At 42.8% G+C, this 16,848-nt stretch overlaps 1 protein-coding gene across 8 annotated transcripts in view; it reads left to right on the forward strand.

Moving 5' to 3' along the window:
• The window catches only part of GIGYF2 (GRB10 interacting GYF protein 2), a 164,054-nt gene that overhangs the window by 126,555 nt on the left and 20,651 nt on the right, over positions 1-16,848 (forward strand). For all 8 annotated transcript variants that reach the window (XM_038755025.1, XM_038755094.1, XM_038755171.1 and 5 more), the window contains 5 exons: positions 3,044-3,144; positions 5,051-5,151; positions 7,238-7,399; positions 10,482-10,640; positions 12,967-13,203. In XM_038755025.1, coding sequence (XP_038610953.1) covers positions 3,044-3,144; positions 5,051-5,151; positions 7,238-7,399; positions 10,482-10,640; positions 12,967-13,203 — 760 coding nt within the window. The remainder of the gene's footprint in view (positions 1-3,043; positions 3,145-5,050; positions 5,152-7,237; positions 7,400-10,481; positions 10,641-12,966; positions 13,204-16,848) is intronic.

Below are 16,848 nucleotides of genomic sequence, written 5' to 3' on the forward strand. Positions count from 1 at the left end.
TAATTGGAATTCATTCAGAAATTTAAAACCAAGAATTTTGGGATTAAATATCTAATTTCTCCAGTGAGAATGAGTTGGGAACAATTGCGCCAGTGCATATTTGGTGCTTTCGAAGGAGCGTGCAGTTAAATCTCGAAGGTTGCCATTGATTCTAAGCATTTGTGGCTGTTGAACTGCCATGAAAGTGGGGGTAGAGTCCGTGAAGACGTAAAAGGCTGGGTGAGTGGGCTAAAAAATGGCGATTGAGCTTCATCGCGAACAAGCGCAAGATAGTGTACCCCAGGAGACAATTCACAATACCGCTGCAGGTTGATTGCTTTGTAGCCGTTAGTAATGTTAGTGGAAAGAGATCTGAGTCACTGCTGACAACTCACGTGTCACTAGCAGCCAAAAAGACGTAAAAGAAGATCGAAAACACAAACAAAAGACATAGTTTTTCCCCTTTATAAAATCTCGGTTGACAAACTGTGGACAGCTCTTGTCATTGCATCTTAGGATGGATGGAATAATAGTGCTAGAAAAGGTCAGACAGGTTTATCTGGGGCAGTTAGCTTTCTTATGAGGATAGAATGAAAGAGCTAAGACTCAAAAGCTAAAATGATTAAAAGGGGACACGAACGAATCCACAAAACCGTGAGGAATAAGGACAGGGCACAAACAGAATTGTTATTTACCTAGTTCACTGATGCTTGAAGTTGATAGGTACAAAACCAATGAAGGGAAACACTTTTAAACCCAGTAGGTGTTAAGTATGTGGGCTTATTTCGACAGGAAGGTTTTGCAGTCAGAAAATACAAGTGGTTGCAAGAGGAGTTCGGATAAATTCATAAATGAGTGATCCATTAGTGGGTTACCAGAGGAGAAAAAAATTAGGGATGTTAGTTGACACATACCTAACATTAGGCTTTATATTAAGAAGTGTAACCATGGTGAGATTCTCCAAGCATCCAGCTGTCTCAGCCAAATGGATCTATTGGTGGAACCCAGGAACGGCATTGTATATTTTGTCATATTCTTAAGAGGTGTAACGTAGTCCAGATTGTAAAATAGGTTGCCAGCTCCTCACTAGACTGTAAACTCCTGGAGGGCAGGGATTGCGCCTGCCAACTCTATTGTATTGTACTCTCCCAAGCACTTCGTTCAGCAAGTTGTTTTTTTGTTTCGTTTTTATGGTATTTGTTAAGCGCTTAACTATGCTCCCGGCACTGTTCTAAGCACTGGGGTAGAAACAAGGTTAATCAGGCTGGACACAGTCCATGTCCCACATGGGGCTCATAGTCTCAGTCCCCATTTTACAGATAAGGTAACTGAGGCACAGAGAAGTTGTGACTTACCCAAAGTCACACAGCAGATTAGCGGTGAAGCGGGGACTAGAATCCAGGTCCTTCGGACTTACATGCCCGTGCTCTATTCACTAGGCCATGCTACTTGTGTAAGTGCTCGATAAGTACCATTGATGAATCGGTTGTTGTAGAGAGAAATAAACCTCCTCTGTCTTATGTGGTCTCAGTATGGTATTCCCCATGTGGACCCGGAGCTCTCTGGCTTGGTTATTTTTTGCGGAGCCCAGCGCTTACTTAGAACAGTACTTAGCGTAGCGCTTAATAAATACCACCGTTATTATTATTATTATTATCCAAGGTGTTATTTCTCCAGTTTCCGTAAGCTTAAAATGGGGTTCTGAGTACGGCCTTGGATTGTAAAGGCGATTAGACCAAAAAGGTAACCTTTCAGGTAAAGGTCATAAAAAAAATGGAATGAGCCCTATTCCGTTTGTGGGCTGCGCAAGAATGAATTTGCTGGCATTGATGGGGTACTGAGGCAAGGCAGTCAAACCTGGAGGTTCCATGACAGAGCTGGGATAGTCCTCTAGCAACAAGTATTTCTCCTCTTAATAGTGATAAGAACCGTTTTTGCTCCTAGAATATGAGCAGTCACATAAGCATGGTGAAGGTTTCAGGAAATAATCATAGTGATAAAATATAATTGACCTACCTCTCCCAGGTGTGATGTGCCACTCCTTGACTATTATATTCTTACTCTGGTACTTGTTAAGTGCTTACTATGCGCCAAGTGCTGTAGTACAGTACAGTACACTAAGGGCTGGGGTAGATGCAAGATAGTTTAGACACCACCCCTGTCCCACACAAGGTTCATAGTTTAAGTTGGAGGGAGTACTATGACATTTTGTTTAAAGGTAGAAGTTCACAGTCATTTCCCTGCTCTAGGCTGTAAACTTGTGGGCAGGGAAAGTGTCTGCCAACTCTGCTGTATTGTACTCCCAAGCGCTTAGTATAGTGCTCTGCATTTAGTAACCGTTCAATAAATACCTTTGATGATGATGATGGTGATAATGATTCACTGATAAAAAGGGTTGAATCATTGAAGATAATGCTCTGCATACAGGAAATACTGTGGATTTATTTTCATTGTATTTGTTAAGCGCTGTTCTTAATGTTGGGGAAGATACAAGTTAAGCGGGTTGGACACGGTTAGTGTCCCATACGGACTCTCAGTCCATTCATTCATTCATTCATTGTCGTATTTATTGAGCGCTTACTGTGTGCAGAGCACTGTACTAAGCGCTTGGGAAGTACAAGTTGGCAACATATAGAGACGGTCCAAGTAGGATGGAGAACAGATCAGTGCTTAGAACAGTGCTTTGCACATAGTAAGCACTTAACAAATACTGAAATTATTATATTGAATCCCCATTTTGCAGATGAGGAAACTGAGGCACAGAACAGGGAAGCGACTTGCCCAAGGTCACACAGCAGGCAGATGGGGAATCCGGGATTAGAACCCAGGCCCTCTGACTCCCAATAATTTTATTTATTGAGTAGTAATCGCATTTATGAAGCGCTTATTGTGCACCGAGCACTGTCTTAAGCACTAGGGGAAAATTCACAGGTGGGAATTAAACATGGGCCCTGTCCCTCATGGGGCCCACAATCTAAAAGGCCAGGCCCTTGTTTTTCCCAGTAGACCAGGGGGCTTCCTCTGGAGGATGAGGCGGTCCGTTGCATCTTTTTGCTTCTTACAGAATATCGGAGCAGAACCTGATCCCATCCGTCACGAGGTCTGTGTCAGTACCGGACACTGGATCAATTTGGGAGCTTCAATCAGCAGCCTCCCAGCCTGCAGGTAAAATATGCGTCCTGGCATTTGGTATCTTATAGAGCAGATACTGAAATCCGACCTGGAGCTTCAACCCTGTCTCACTTAAATAGATGTTTTTGACACCCTTGTTTACAACAGATCCAAACTGCTACTCTGTGCTACTCTGAATACCAATTTAAATTAAACAACGTTCACTCATTCATTCAGTAGTATTTATTGAGCGCTTACTGTGTGCAGAGCACTGTACTAAGCGCTTGGGAAGTACAGGTCGACAACAGATAGAGACGGTCCCTAACTGATAACTGGCTCACAGTCTAGAAGACAGACAACAAAACAAGACATGTGGACAGGTGTCAAGTCGTCAGAACAAATAGAATTAATGGTCGCTCCATTTAGGAGATGGATGACTTGTGCAAACTTGCCGGCAGACAAACCCATGTTATATCAACGGAAAGCCTGATTTGTAAGCAACACCCGATCTCTCTGGCTGAAGTTGTTTCTTAGTCTCATAAAATACTCAGGCTCTCCCTGTCTAGACTGTAAGCTTGTTGTGGGCAGGGAACATGTCTTTGAACTCTTGTACTCTCCCAAGCACATAGTGAAGTGCTTTGCACACAGTAAGCGCTCGATAAGTGCCATTGGTAGATGGCTTAAAAAGGTCTGGGTTAAAGTGATTGTAAGAAAGTATTGAAAAAAGTGATTTGATACAACTTTTTAGTGCATTGCTGTGCACACAGGAAGCACTCGGTAAATGCCATTGATAGATTGATTAAAAAGGTCTGGGTTGAAGTGATTCTAAGAAAGTATTGAGAACAGTGATTTGATATGACTTTTTCCCCTGAGAAGCGTTCAGACAAAGAGCGCAACTGCAGTTATGGGAAGAATGAAGTGTAGCTATTTACCTCTTCATTCAGTCAGTCGTATCTGAGTGCTTACTGAGTGCGGAGCACCGTTAAAGCACTTGGGAGAGTACAGTATAACGAGTTGGTAGTCACGTTTCCTGCTTATAATGAGTAGTCTACAGGGGGAAACGGCCATGAATATAAATTACCATATGTATATAAATGTTGTGGGCTGAAGTTGGGGTGAATAAAGTGTGCATATCCAAGTGCAGGATGCAAGATCTGTAGTCAAGGATGACTGGTGATATCAGCCAGAAAGGCCAGATATTATTTTCACAGTCTATTTAGGTTTATTGTCTTCCTTTTAAAGATCTCAGTGCTCTAGTCAAAACAATTACTTCTGTCGATTTTCAGCATCAGAAAATAGGCTGAAGAAGCAGTAGGGCCTTGCAAGTTTGGATTGGGCTAACAAGATAAATCCAGTCAGATTTAGAGGGGAGGATATTAGTCTTGCATCTGTGTGCGTTTCCCTTCTTGCTTCTTACCACCTCCGCTGTGTTTCAGAGATTGTAGGCCCAGGGTGGGTGTCTACAGCTTGGTGTGTTCATATGTGTAGTTGTCGTGAATGATTAATAGCACTTCCCAGAAGTGAACCTGGACCTAAGTCCAGCTTGGTTTAAGCATGCTTCCAGTTTGTTTCAAAGCACCAAGTTCAGCAGCCTAGGCCAGATGGAGCCCCGTATTTCTGTTCTTGATAGGTTCTTCCTCCCTCAACAAGCATATGTCAAAACTGAAAGCCGTACCTGTGTTTGGGAGGAGACCCTCTTTCCATTGTGTGGTCGAGTATATAGAAAGGACCTGCTCTGGGGAACAGTCCGACTCCTTCCGTAGGCAGGAAATCCCTGAAAATAATTCTTTGCCAGACGGTTGAGGCGAGGGATGGTATTTGGAGCCAAGGAAAGCTGCTATGCCTTGCTTTCCCAAGTAGGATAAATGACACAAAATCTCTAATTTCCCCCAAGTTTTTGCCTGTCTGCTTCCCGAGAGGAAGGGTCTTTCAAGGTTTTTGTGGATTTCTTATTTTATAGTCTGGGAAGGTAGCAGCGTCTGGGATCTTCCTCTTGACACTGCATCTCAGGGACCAGCTCTTGAGCAGCTGCAGCAGCTTGAGAAGGCTAAAGCCGCAAAGGTGAGAAACTGGAATTCTATCATCGAAAGTGCCGTAGGATAGTTCAGCTAAGGGGTGTTCGTCATTTGAAAGCCCCTCCATCCGTCTAGAATGGATTTATTTCATATTATTGTTAATAATTGTGATATTTAAGCACTTGCTGTGTACTAAGCACTGACGTGGATACAGCATCATCACGTGAGACGCAATCCCTGTCCTACCTGAGGCTTAAAGTCTAAGTAGGAGGGAGAACAGGTACTGAGCCCCCATTTTACAGAGGAGGAAAGTGATGAGGCACGTAGAAGTTAAATAACTTGCCCCAGGCCACATAGTAAGCAAGTGACAGAATAGAGATTTGAATCTGCTCCTCTCACTCCCAGGCTCATACTCTTTCCACTAGGCTGAGCTCTTTCCTGCTTACGAAAAGGATACAAAGTTTCAGAGTCAGCCAATAAGTATTGTTTATTGAACACTTACTCTTTGCAGAGCACTTTTCTAAGTGTTTGGTAAAGTATAATAGACTTAATATCAATCAAGTAATTTTATTCATTCATTCATTCAGTCGTATCTGTTGAGCGCCTGCTGTGTGCAGAGCACTGTACTAAGCGCTTGGGAAGTCCAAATTGGCAACATGCAGAGATGGTCCCTACCCAACAGCGGGCTCACAGTCTAGAAGGGGGAGACAGACAACACAACAAAGCATATAAACCAAATAAAATAAATAGAATATGTACAGGTAAAATACATAAATAGAGTAATAAATATGTACAAACATATATACATATATACATTCATTCAATCGTATTTGTTGAGTGCTTACTGTATGCAGAGCACTGTACCAAGCGCTTGGGAAGCCCAAGCTGGCAACATATAGAGACGATCCCTACCCAACAGCGGGCTCGCAGTCTAAAAGGGGGAGACAGACAACACAACAAAACATATAAACCAAATAAAATAAATAGAATAAATATGTACAGATAAAATAAATGGAGTAATATGTACAAACATATATACATTCATTCAATCGTAGTTGTTGAGCGCTTACTGTGTGCAGAGCACTTCTAGACTGTGAGTTCTTAGTGATTATCTTATAGGTAGCCCAGTGCTTAGTACAGTGTTTGGCTCACAGTAAGTGCTTAACAATTGCCACAGTTGTAATTACTATTAACAATGATCTCAAGAAGCTTAGAATTAGTATCAATCAAGGAATTTTAGTTGTTGAGCACTTAGTGATTATCTTAAACCTAGCCCAGTGCTTAGTATAGTGTTTGGCTCACAGTAAGTGCTTAACAATTGCTGCAGTTATAATTATTAATAATAATGATAATAATAATGATGGTATTTGTTAAGCGCTTACTATATGCAAAGCACTGTTCTAAGCACTGGGGAGGTTACGGGGTGGTCAGGTTGTCCCACGGGGGGCTCAGAGTTTTAATTCCCATTTTACAGATGAGGTAACTGAGGCACAGAGAAGTTAAGTGACTTGCCCAAAGTCACACAGCTGACAGCTGGAGGGGCCGGGATTTGAACCCATGACCTCTGACTCCAAAGCCTGTGCTCTTTCCACTGAGCTACGCTGCTACTTTTGATCTCAAGAAGCTTACTCTAGCAACGGATTTAGACTAAAATAAATTACAAATAGGGGGAAGAAATATTGTTTAAAGCTATGTTTTGAAGTGCCACGGGGGAAAGGATCGGGGAAGCGATTACCCAAGATGATTGGTAGAAGCTTTTGGGAGGGCTAGTGCATTTTTCTCTCCCATTCCCTTCTACCAGCGGCTTTTGAGGGAATTAAAATGGAATTCCATTTGGAGTTTCTTAGGTTTTCTTCCCTTTTCGTTCTGCAGTCACAGCAAAAAGAATACCCTTGGCTGACGACTGAAAAACTTAAAGCCATTCTCCCTTTTAAATTCTTCAGGTTGTGTTGAGATAGAAAGAGTCCTGGCCAGGAGAGCCTAGTTGCACTGTAGTTTCAGGAAAAATCACTGAGGGATAGTAGTCTCCAGGAAATGTTGAGCAGGATGTTTATTGAAAAGTTCTGGGCTTATTGATTTTTGTTTCTTCTCCCTGCATCGTGCTCCCCCCCCTCCCCTGAATATGATTGTAGCTAGAACAAGAGAGAAGGGAGGTGGAAATGAGGGCCAAAAGAGAAGAGGAGGAGAGGAAGAGGCAAGAGGAGCTCCGACGGCAGCAGGAGGAAATCCTGAGGAGGCAGCAGGAGGAGGAGAGGAAACGGCGGGAAGAGGAGGAGCTTGCCCGCAGGAAGCAGGTAAATTGTTGAGAACATTGTTATCAACGGTAATTATCGGCCGCCGTGCTCTGGGCAGAGCACTCTCTTAGATCCTTAGAGCATAGAAAGATGTGAAAAAGTTGTTCCCTGCCCTTGAGGTACTTAGGAGCTAGTGAGGAAAACAGTGGGCAAAAACTGACAATCTTAATCAATCAGTGGTATTTATGGACTGCTTACTGAGTTCATCATCAATCGTATTTATTGAGCGCTTACTATGTGCAGAGCAGTGTACTAAGCGCTTGGGAAGTACAAATTGGCAACATATAGAGACAGTCCCTACCCAACAGTGGGCTCACAGTCTAAAAGGGGGAGACAGAGAACAAAACCAAACATACTAACAAAATAAAATAAATAGAATAGATATGTACAAATAAAATAAATAAATAAATAAATAGAGTAAAAAAATATGTACAGGCATATATACAGGTGCTGTGGGGAAGTGAAGGAGGTAAGATGGGGGGGGATGGAGAGGGGGACGAGGGGGAGAGGAAGGAAGGGGCTCAGTCTGGGGAGGCCTCCTGGAGGAGGTGAGCTCTCAGTAGGGCCTTGAAGGGAATTCAGAGCACCATACTGGTTCAGAGCACCATACTGACTGCTTGGGGGAGTACAGTACCACAGACTTGGTAGAGTTCTCTACATACAGTGAGCTTACAGTCTAGAGGGGGAGACAGACGTTAATACCGATGCTTAGAACAGTGCTTGGCACAAAGTTAGCGCTTAACAAATACAATAATGATAATAATAATAATAATAATAATAGTATTTGTTAAGTGCTTACTATGTGCAAAGCAGTGTTCTAAGCGCTGGGGAGGTCACAAGGTGATCAGGTTGTCCCACATGGGGCTCACAGTTTTAACCTCATTTTACAGATGAGGCGACTGAGGCCCAGAGAAGTTGTGACTTGCCCAAAGTCACACAGCTGACAGTTGGCAGAGCCGGGATTTGAACCCATGACCTCTGACTCCAAAGCCTGGGCTCTTTCCACTGAGCCACGCTGCTTCTCTGATAATCATAATAATAATCATAAGAATAATCATTATAATTATAATATAATTACACAATAATAATCATCATAATAAATAATAATCATATAAATAATTTTAAATGAGTGATTTATGTTGTACACTTAAATGTTTCTTGGCAGGAGAGATAGGAGAATTTAGAGAATGGCTATTAGAGGAGGGCTTTTTAGGAGGGCAGGAATATGGTTTAGTGAAGCATCGGGTAAGAGAAATGTAAGGCATATTGTTAACCTTTACGGCAACTCACCCCCTAAAGAGACTCCTTATTTCCTTCTGTGTTAGCATGAAATAGAAGAAAGTCTTCTAGTACAGTGCAGATATTGGCGTAAAATCCTTTTGCAGTTCACACGTGCTGTTTGAGGAAATAGTGAAAATAATAATCTGGCTTTGTTCAGCATGATTTGGTGAAATATGCTATTGCAGCATTCCTACAATAGGGTGAACAAAATTCTTATCCATCACTGAATAATTGAAATGAGAAATACTTCACGTTTTGGCCCCCAGCAGTGGGGCTGTCCGGTAAATTTGTACAGTTCCTGGGATTGAAAGGAGGGGGGAAGAAAACCTTAATGTGGGAGTTCTGGGGAGTCATGCTACTTCTCAGTGTCTTGCTCCTCACGAAAGTGAGCGTGGGTTCCTGGGGCCGCTTTTTACTGTCCTCTCCCACCCCAACTTTTACCACCAATGTAGGCAACAGGGCTACTGAAAGAGATCGTTCGAGTCTTCAGAGCTCCCCTGGTACACCCATCTTTCTATTTGTTTCCCTCCCTCTGCCCCTCCGCCAAGCTAGCTCTCTTCCTCCCTTCAAGGCCCTGCTGAGAGCTCACCTCCTCCAGGAGGCCTTCCCAGACTGAGCCCCTTCCCTCCTCTCCCCCTCGTCCCCCTCTCCATCCCCCCATCTTACCTCCTTCCCTTCCCCACAGCACCTGTATATATGTATATATGGTTGTACATATTTATTACTCTATTTATTTATTTATTTATTTTACTTGTACATTTCTATCCTATTTATTTTATTTTGTTGGTATGTTTGGTTCTGTTCTCTGTCTCCCCCTTTTAGACTGTGAGCCCACTGTTGGGTAGGGACTGTCTCTATGTGTTGCCAATTTGTACTTCCCAAGCGCTTAGTACAGTGCTCTGCACATAGTAAGCGCTCAATAAATACGATTGATTTGTTTCCAATGGCTCCCTCAGGAGCCAAGCTACCAAGCAACGAGCCTTGCCACCTCTGTAGGTGGTGACATTTCACTGTGTCCTTGCCACTCAGGGAAGTAGAATAGGCAACGGGGAAAGCCAGAAGGGTGTGATTTTGTGGGTATCTATGTCACGTTGGAGGCCCGATTAGTTAGCCAGTCACTGATCGGGCTTGGTTCCGCGCTGTTAGAAAAGTGAGTGTTTGACTATCAATTAGAAATACACAGGGAACGACATAATTCTCAACGGCAAACATAGAGCGATTTTTCTAAATGTTTTTCTCTAATTAGATTAAAGAAATGCAACAAATGATGACTAGAAATGGATATACCTTGCAAAATTCCAACAGGCAGGAGTTAGGAGATGACATTATCCAGGACCTTTAGGGATGCAAGACAATTATAGTTCATGCCAGTGGCTCTTAAAAATGAGTATACTTTGGCGCTGGCATCTCAAAAGGAACCTGAGTTCTAAGGATATTAATCAATGGCCTCTCTGGCCCTCAAGCCAGGGCACTTCTGGCATTGGGCAGGGACTGTCTCTATATGTTGCCAACTTGTACTTCCCAAGCGCTTAGTACAGTGCTCTGCACACAGTAAGCGCTCAATAAATACGACTGATGATGATGATTATAAATCATTGTTCTGGATTCTAGAATGTGTTTTTCAGTTTTCAAAGTGCTATTTTCCCCTTAGGAGTGGAGGTTTTATAGAATGCAGTACAAGTGAATTATTTTATCATTAGCAGATATTTACATGGGCTGTGTTATGTTTTTATTATCTTGAGAAAAATCCTTCAGATGACAATCCTTTGAACCTAGTCTCTCGTGGGTTTTTTTTTTCCAGGAAGAGGCTCTACGGCGCCAGAGAGAGCAAGAAATTGCACTGAGACGACAGCGAGAGGAAGAGGAACGACAGCAGCAGGAAGAAGCACTTAGAAGACTAGAGGAGAGGAGGAGAGAGGAGGAGGAGAGACGACAGCGAGAAGAATTGATACGGAAACAGGTGAGGAGATAGCCTCATTTGAGACCGGGATTTATGTCTAATCAACAGAAGTAGATCCTTCTGACTAGGGCCAGACTATTTTGGAATTCCGTGAAGGATACTTAATATCAAATTTACATTGCTGTACAGTTAAGCTTCCAAGGAACTAAAACATCCTGGGGGAGAAAAATCAGTTTATTGTTTTCTCATTTCATTGTGCCCGAAATAGAATTCACACCAGTTTTCTTTAGTTTACAGGATCTCTTCGTCCCCCTGCCCCCTTCCCTCCCAATTTATATATGTATATATATATATATATCTGTACATATTTATTACTCTATTTTACTTGTACATATCTATTCTATTTTATTTTGTTAGTATGTTTGGTTTTGTTCTCTGTCTCCCCCTTTAAGACTGTGAGCCCACTGTTGGGTAGGGACTGTCTCTATATGTTGCCAACTTGTACTTCCCAAGCGCTTAGTACAGTGCTCTGCACACAGTAAGCGCTCAGTAAATATGATTGATTGATTGATTAATTTAACAATTTAAATGGCCTCCTTTAGTGTTCAGTAGGAGGCATCGCTCGACCTGTATTTCAAACATTATGTGTTTTTAGCATTTTGTAATGTTTTAATATTGAGAGAAAGCCAGGGAATAAAAGATGCCTTTAGGCATTTAAGAAACTGAAACTAGAACAATATTCTGGACTATTAGGACCTATTCAGGGACTCTGTTACAGCACACTCTTTTGTAGTGGTGCTGTTGAATTTTCATGCCAGTCTTTCCTTACAGCAAACATCACTTTTCCCCGACTCTCAAATTGTGTAGTATTTTGAGTGACTCGAATGGTATGATCAAAGCCCACTCTGATTTAGCATTAGATAATGCAGCTCTATTTTGTGGCTTGTCCAAGAAGCCTTCCCTAACTCACCTTTCATTTCCCCACCCTGTTCACCCTCTTTTCTGCTTTGTCTGACCACGGGTCTCTGCCTCTGAAGCCCTTGGACGCTCAGCCCAACCTCAGCACACAGCACTTATGTACAAGTCCTTATACTCTGCGCTTATTACAGTGCTTATTTACTTATTTTGCTTGTACATATCTATTCTATTTATTTTATTTTGTTAGTATGTTTGGTTTTGTCTCCCCCTTTTAGACTGTGAGCCCACTGTTGGTAGGCACTGTCTCTATATGATGCCAATTTGTACTTCCCAAGCGCTTAGTACAGTGCTCTGCACACAGTAAGCGCTCAATAAATACGATTGATGGTGATGATGATGATGATGCTCTGCCCATAGTAAGCGCTGCTGAATACAGTTGAATGAATGAATGCTGCTTCCCTCTATCTGGAATTTATTTTAATGGCTACCCCACACCCCCACTGGATTCTAAGCTCATCGAGGGCAAGAAGTATGTATACCACCTCTACTGTATCACACTCTCCAGAGTGCTTAGTACAGGGCTCTGCACCCAGTAAGTGTTCAAGTACCATTGATTGATTGACATTATCTGATGTTAGGCCACCATGCCTTTTTGCTGAATAAGTTGTGGAGCAGCGTGGCATAGTGGATAGAGCACAGGCATGGGGGTCAGCAGGTCATGGGTTCTAATCCTGGCTCTGCCTCTTGTCCACTCTGTGACCTTGGGCAAGTCACTTCACTTCCTTGGGCCTCAGTTACCTCATCTGTAAAATGGGGATTGAGAATGTGAGCCCTACATGGGACAGGGACTGTGTCCAGCCCGCTTTGCTTGTATCCACCCCCGTGCTTAATATGCTGCCTGGCACATAGTAAGCACTTAACAAATACCATTATTATTATTGTTGATAATTATTATTATAACACTGAAAACTAAGTATTTTCATAAGTACACATAACACTGAATTTTTTATTACTAGCAGACTTCAACAGTACTGTTGGATCATGTAACTACGTGATGCATTGTATTATTGAATTTTAAAATCCGGGAAGGGAAAAATATTGAATTATTTTATTATTAATCAATCAATCAGTCAATCATATTTATTGAGCGCTTACTGTGTGCAGAGCACTGTACTAAGCGCTTGGGAAGTACAAGCTGACAACATGTAGAGACAGTCCCTACCCAACAGTGGGCTCACAGATTTTTACATTACCATTTGATCATGTAACTACACGGTGGTTTGTATTACTGTTACGTTTCAATGGGGGAAGAAAGCTCTCTTAAACTTTATTATATTTAATAAATTTGAGGCTTCATTCAATCTTCATCGCCATTACCTTTGCGGTCACCAGTACAGCTCTCACGTTTCTCAAAAGCAATTCAGATGTTCCAACTGCTTCTAAAAAGCCTGCTTCTTTCCCCGGGAAGGAAGAGGAAGCTGCAAAATGGGCTCGAGAGGAAGAGGAGGCCCAGCGTCGGTTAGAAGAAAACCGGCTTCGCATGGAGGAGGAGGCGGCCAGGCTGCGCCTCGAAGAGGAGGAGCGAAAGCGCAAAGAGCTGGAACTCCAGCGCCAGAAGGAATTGATGCGACAGAGGCAGCAGCAGCAGGAGGCCCTGCGGCGGTTACAGCAGCAGCAACAGCAGCAGCAGCTAGCGCAGATGAAGGTGAAACGCTTTCCCCCCAAAATCGTAGGCTACAGTTCACAGCATTATTCAGCCAGGCTCCCCCAAACAGCTAGCAGTTTTGACAATCAATCAATCAATCAATCAATCAATCGTATTTATTAATAATAATAATAATGTTGGTATTTGTGAAGCGCTTACTATGTGCAAAGCACTGTTCTAAGCGCTGGGGGGAACACAAGGAGATGAGGTTGTCCCATGTGGGGCTCACAGTCTTAATCCCCATTTGACAGATGAGGGAACTGAGGCACAGAGAAGTGAAGGGACTTGCCCAAGGTCACACAGCAGACATGTGGGGGAGGCGGGATTCGAACCCATGACCTCTGACTCCCAAGCCCGCGCTCTTTCCACTGAGCCACGCTGCTTCTCTGGCGCTTACTATGTGCAGAGCACTGTACTAAGCGCTTGGGAAGTACAAATTGGCAACACATAGAGACAGTCCCTACCCAACAGTGGGCTCACAGTCTAAAAGGGGGAGACAGAGAACAGAACCAAACATACCAACAAAATAAAATAAATAGGATAGAAATGTACAAGTTAAATAAATAAATAAATAAATAAATAAATAAATAGAGCAATAAATATGTGCAACCATATATACATATTGACAGAGAGTGAACTCCCTCTTCCTCTGAAACCCTGTGCGTAGCACTGAATCACTTAACATCGAGTAATGCTATCCGGGGTTTATTTGGGGCTTTTCCCTTCCTGGATCTTAAAAGATTTTTCACATATTTTGTGTCTTTTTTTTTTTTTTTCCTTTTCATAACAGCCCTGGAAAGTAGGTAGGAACCTTTTCAGATGCGGGATATTGAATTTTTTTTTAGAAAAGAGAAGCGGACTTAACTAGTAAAGAAAGTCTAAGGCTGAAGTAATATGTTTCCTAGCCTATCTTGAAAAAACTGTAAAGGCAGATGAAAATTCTGTCATTTTCAGGAAATGGATATATTTGGGATTCAGAAGAGCCCTTATCAGGCGCTGTGGTGATCCTTTTGCATTCTTGGACAGTTTCTATCGCTATGAGGGAATGCATGGACTAGAGTCAGTGTTTATTAAGCATTTACCACGTGCCACACACTGTACTCATATGTGGGGGATATGCAAGATAGGCTTGTTGCCGGCAGGGAACAGGTCTACCATTCATTCATACATTCATTCATACCTTTTACAAATTTACGATTCTGTTTATTTTATTTTGTTAATATGTTTTGTTTTTGTTGTCTGTCCCCCCCTTCTAGACTGTGAGCCCGCTGTTGGGTAGGGACCGTCTCTATACATTTCTGACTTGTACTTCCCAAGCACTTAGTACAGTGCTCTGCACACAGTAAGCGCTCAATAATACGGTTGAATTCATTCATTCATTCATTCGTATTTATTGAGCCCTTGAGCACCGTACTAAGCGCTTGGGAAGTACAAGTCGGCAGCATATAGAGGCGGTCCCTACCCAACAAAGGGCTCACAAAACAAAACATGTATTGTACTCTCCCAAGCGCTGAGTACACTCTGCACCCAGTAAGTGGTCAGCAAATACCATTGATTGATAACAGTCATAGTCACTGTTCCGCATGAGGCTTACAATTTAAGTGGTAAGGAGAGAGGGTATCTTATTCCCATTTTACAGAGGAGGAAATAAGTACAGAGTGACGAAGTGATTTTCCCAAGGTCCCACAGCAGCGTAGTGACAGTGCTTAGACTAGAACCACGGATCTTCCAACTTCATCATCCCACCACCCTAGAATAATAATAATGGTGGTATTTGTTAAGCGCTTACTATGTGCAAAGCACTGTTCTAAGCTCTGGGCACTGTTTTAAGCCCTAGAATTGACCAGTCCCCTATTGTCTGTTATAGCTTGGACCTTTCATCTTTATGACCCACGCCGTTTGTCTCTGGTCATGGACGTTGGGCAAATTTCAGTTCTCAGACAGACCAACCCGAATCTTTTTAGCCTCAGACCCCACAGACCCCACTTTGTGTAGTTCTGTTGCAAACCATATTTTCATTTGGGGATTTGGATACAGACTGTGAACCCCATGTGGGGCAAGGACTGTGTCCAACTTAATTAACTTGCATCTGTCCCAGTGCTTAGAACGGTGTTTGACGCATAGTAAGTGCTAACAGATACCATAAAAGTATGGTATCGTGGGAAGCAGCGTGGCTCAGTGGAAAGAGCCCAGGGTTTAGAGTCAGAGGTCAGGGGTTCAAATCCCGGCTCCGCCAATTGTCAGCTGTATGACTTCGGGCAAGTCACTTCACTTCTCTGTGCCTCAGTTCCCTCATCTGTAAAGTCGGGATTAAGACTGTGAGCCCCCCGTGGGACAACCTGATTACCTTGTAACCTCCCCAGCGCTTAGAACAGTGCTTTACACATAGTAAGCACTTAATAAATGCCATTATTATTATTATTATAAAAAATGCCCCCCCCCCCAAAAAAAAAAAAACACAATGGAAAAATGAGAGCATTCTCCCTGTATAGTATGCGTCTGTTCTGGGAGAAACTGATTTGCAAATTGGTACAAGTAGACGTGGGGTAGGAACAAGCAGTTGTGTAGATGTGCGTGGCATTGGTCAAGGTGCTTTTTTTTTTCATTATAGTCTTTATATATAGGCACTCTACTGAGCACTGGGGTAGATAACAAGATCATCAGGTTGGACACAGTCCCTGTCCCACAAGGGACTCAGTCTTGAGATCCCCATTTTACAGATGGGATAACTTAGGCACAGAGAAGTCAAATGATTTGCCCAAGGTGACACAGCAGACAAGTAATAATATAATAATGATGGCATTTGTTAAGCGCTTACTATGTGCGAGGCACTGTCCTAAGCGCTGGGTGGAGTCAGGTGGAGTCAGGGTTAGAACTCAGGTCCTCTGACTCCCAGGCTGTTGCTATTCCACTAGGCCACTGTTCTGTTTCAGCCTTTTTGTGTTGTACCATGTAATAATAATAATAATGATAATAATAGCATTTATTAAGCGCTTACTATGTGCAAAGCACTGTTCTAAGCGCTGGAGAGGTTACAAGGTGATCAGGTTGTCCCACGTGGGGCTCACAGTCTCAACCCCCATTTTACAGATGAGGTAACTGAGGCACAGAGAAGTTAAGTGACTTGCCCAAAGTCACACAGCTGAAAATTGGCAGAGCCGGGGTTTGAACCCATGACCTCTGACTCCAAAGCCCGTGCTCTTCTCCACTGAGCCACGCTGCTTCCATGTACTTCCCAAGCGCTTAGTACAGTGCTTTGCACACAGTGAGCACTCAATAAATATGATTGAATGAATGAATGAATATACACAGAGTACTTTGGGCTCCTTTCTGTTTCTGTAATTTTACAGTGTTCAGTGCAGGGATTTGTACTTTCCAAGCGCTTAGTACAGTGCTCTGCACACAGTAAGCGCTCAATAAATATGATGGAATGAATGAATGAACTAGGAATGAGTGGCAAGGGAGGAAAAGCAGTCTGCTAGTGGTGCTCATAAACAATATTATAGGAATTCGCATAGAAAAATCAGTCACGATGAAGAAGTATCTTGGCCTAGTGGAAAGAGCACAGGCCTGGGAGCCAGAAGATCTGGGTTCTAATCCCAGCTCCACCACTTACCGGCTGTGTGACCTTGGGCAAATCACTTG

Source organism: Tachyglossus aculeatus, chromosome 1 (genome assembly GCF_015852505.1).
Source record: "Tachyglossus aculeatus isolate mTacAcu1 chromosome 1, mTacAcu1.pri, whole genome shotgun sequence".
In the NCBI taxonomy this organism is placed as follows: Eukaryota; Metazoa; Chordata; class Mammalia; order Monotremata; family Tachyglossidae; genus Tachyglossus; species Tachyglossus aculeatus.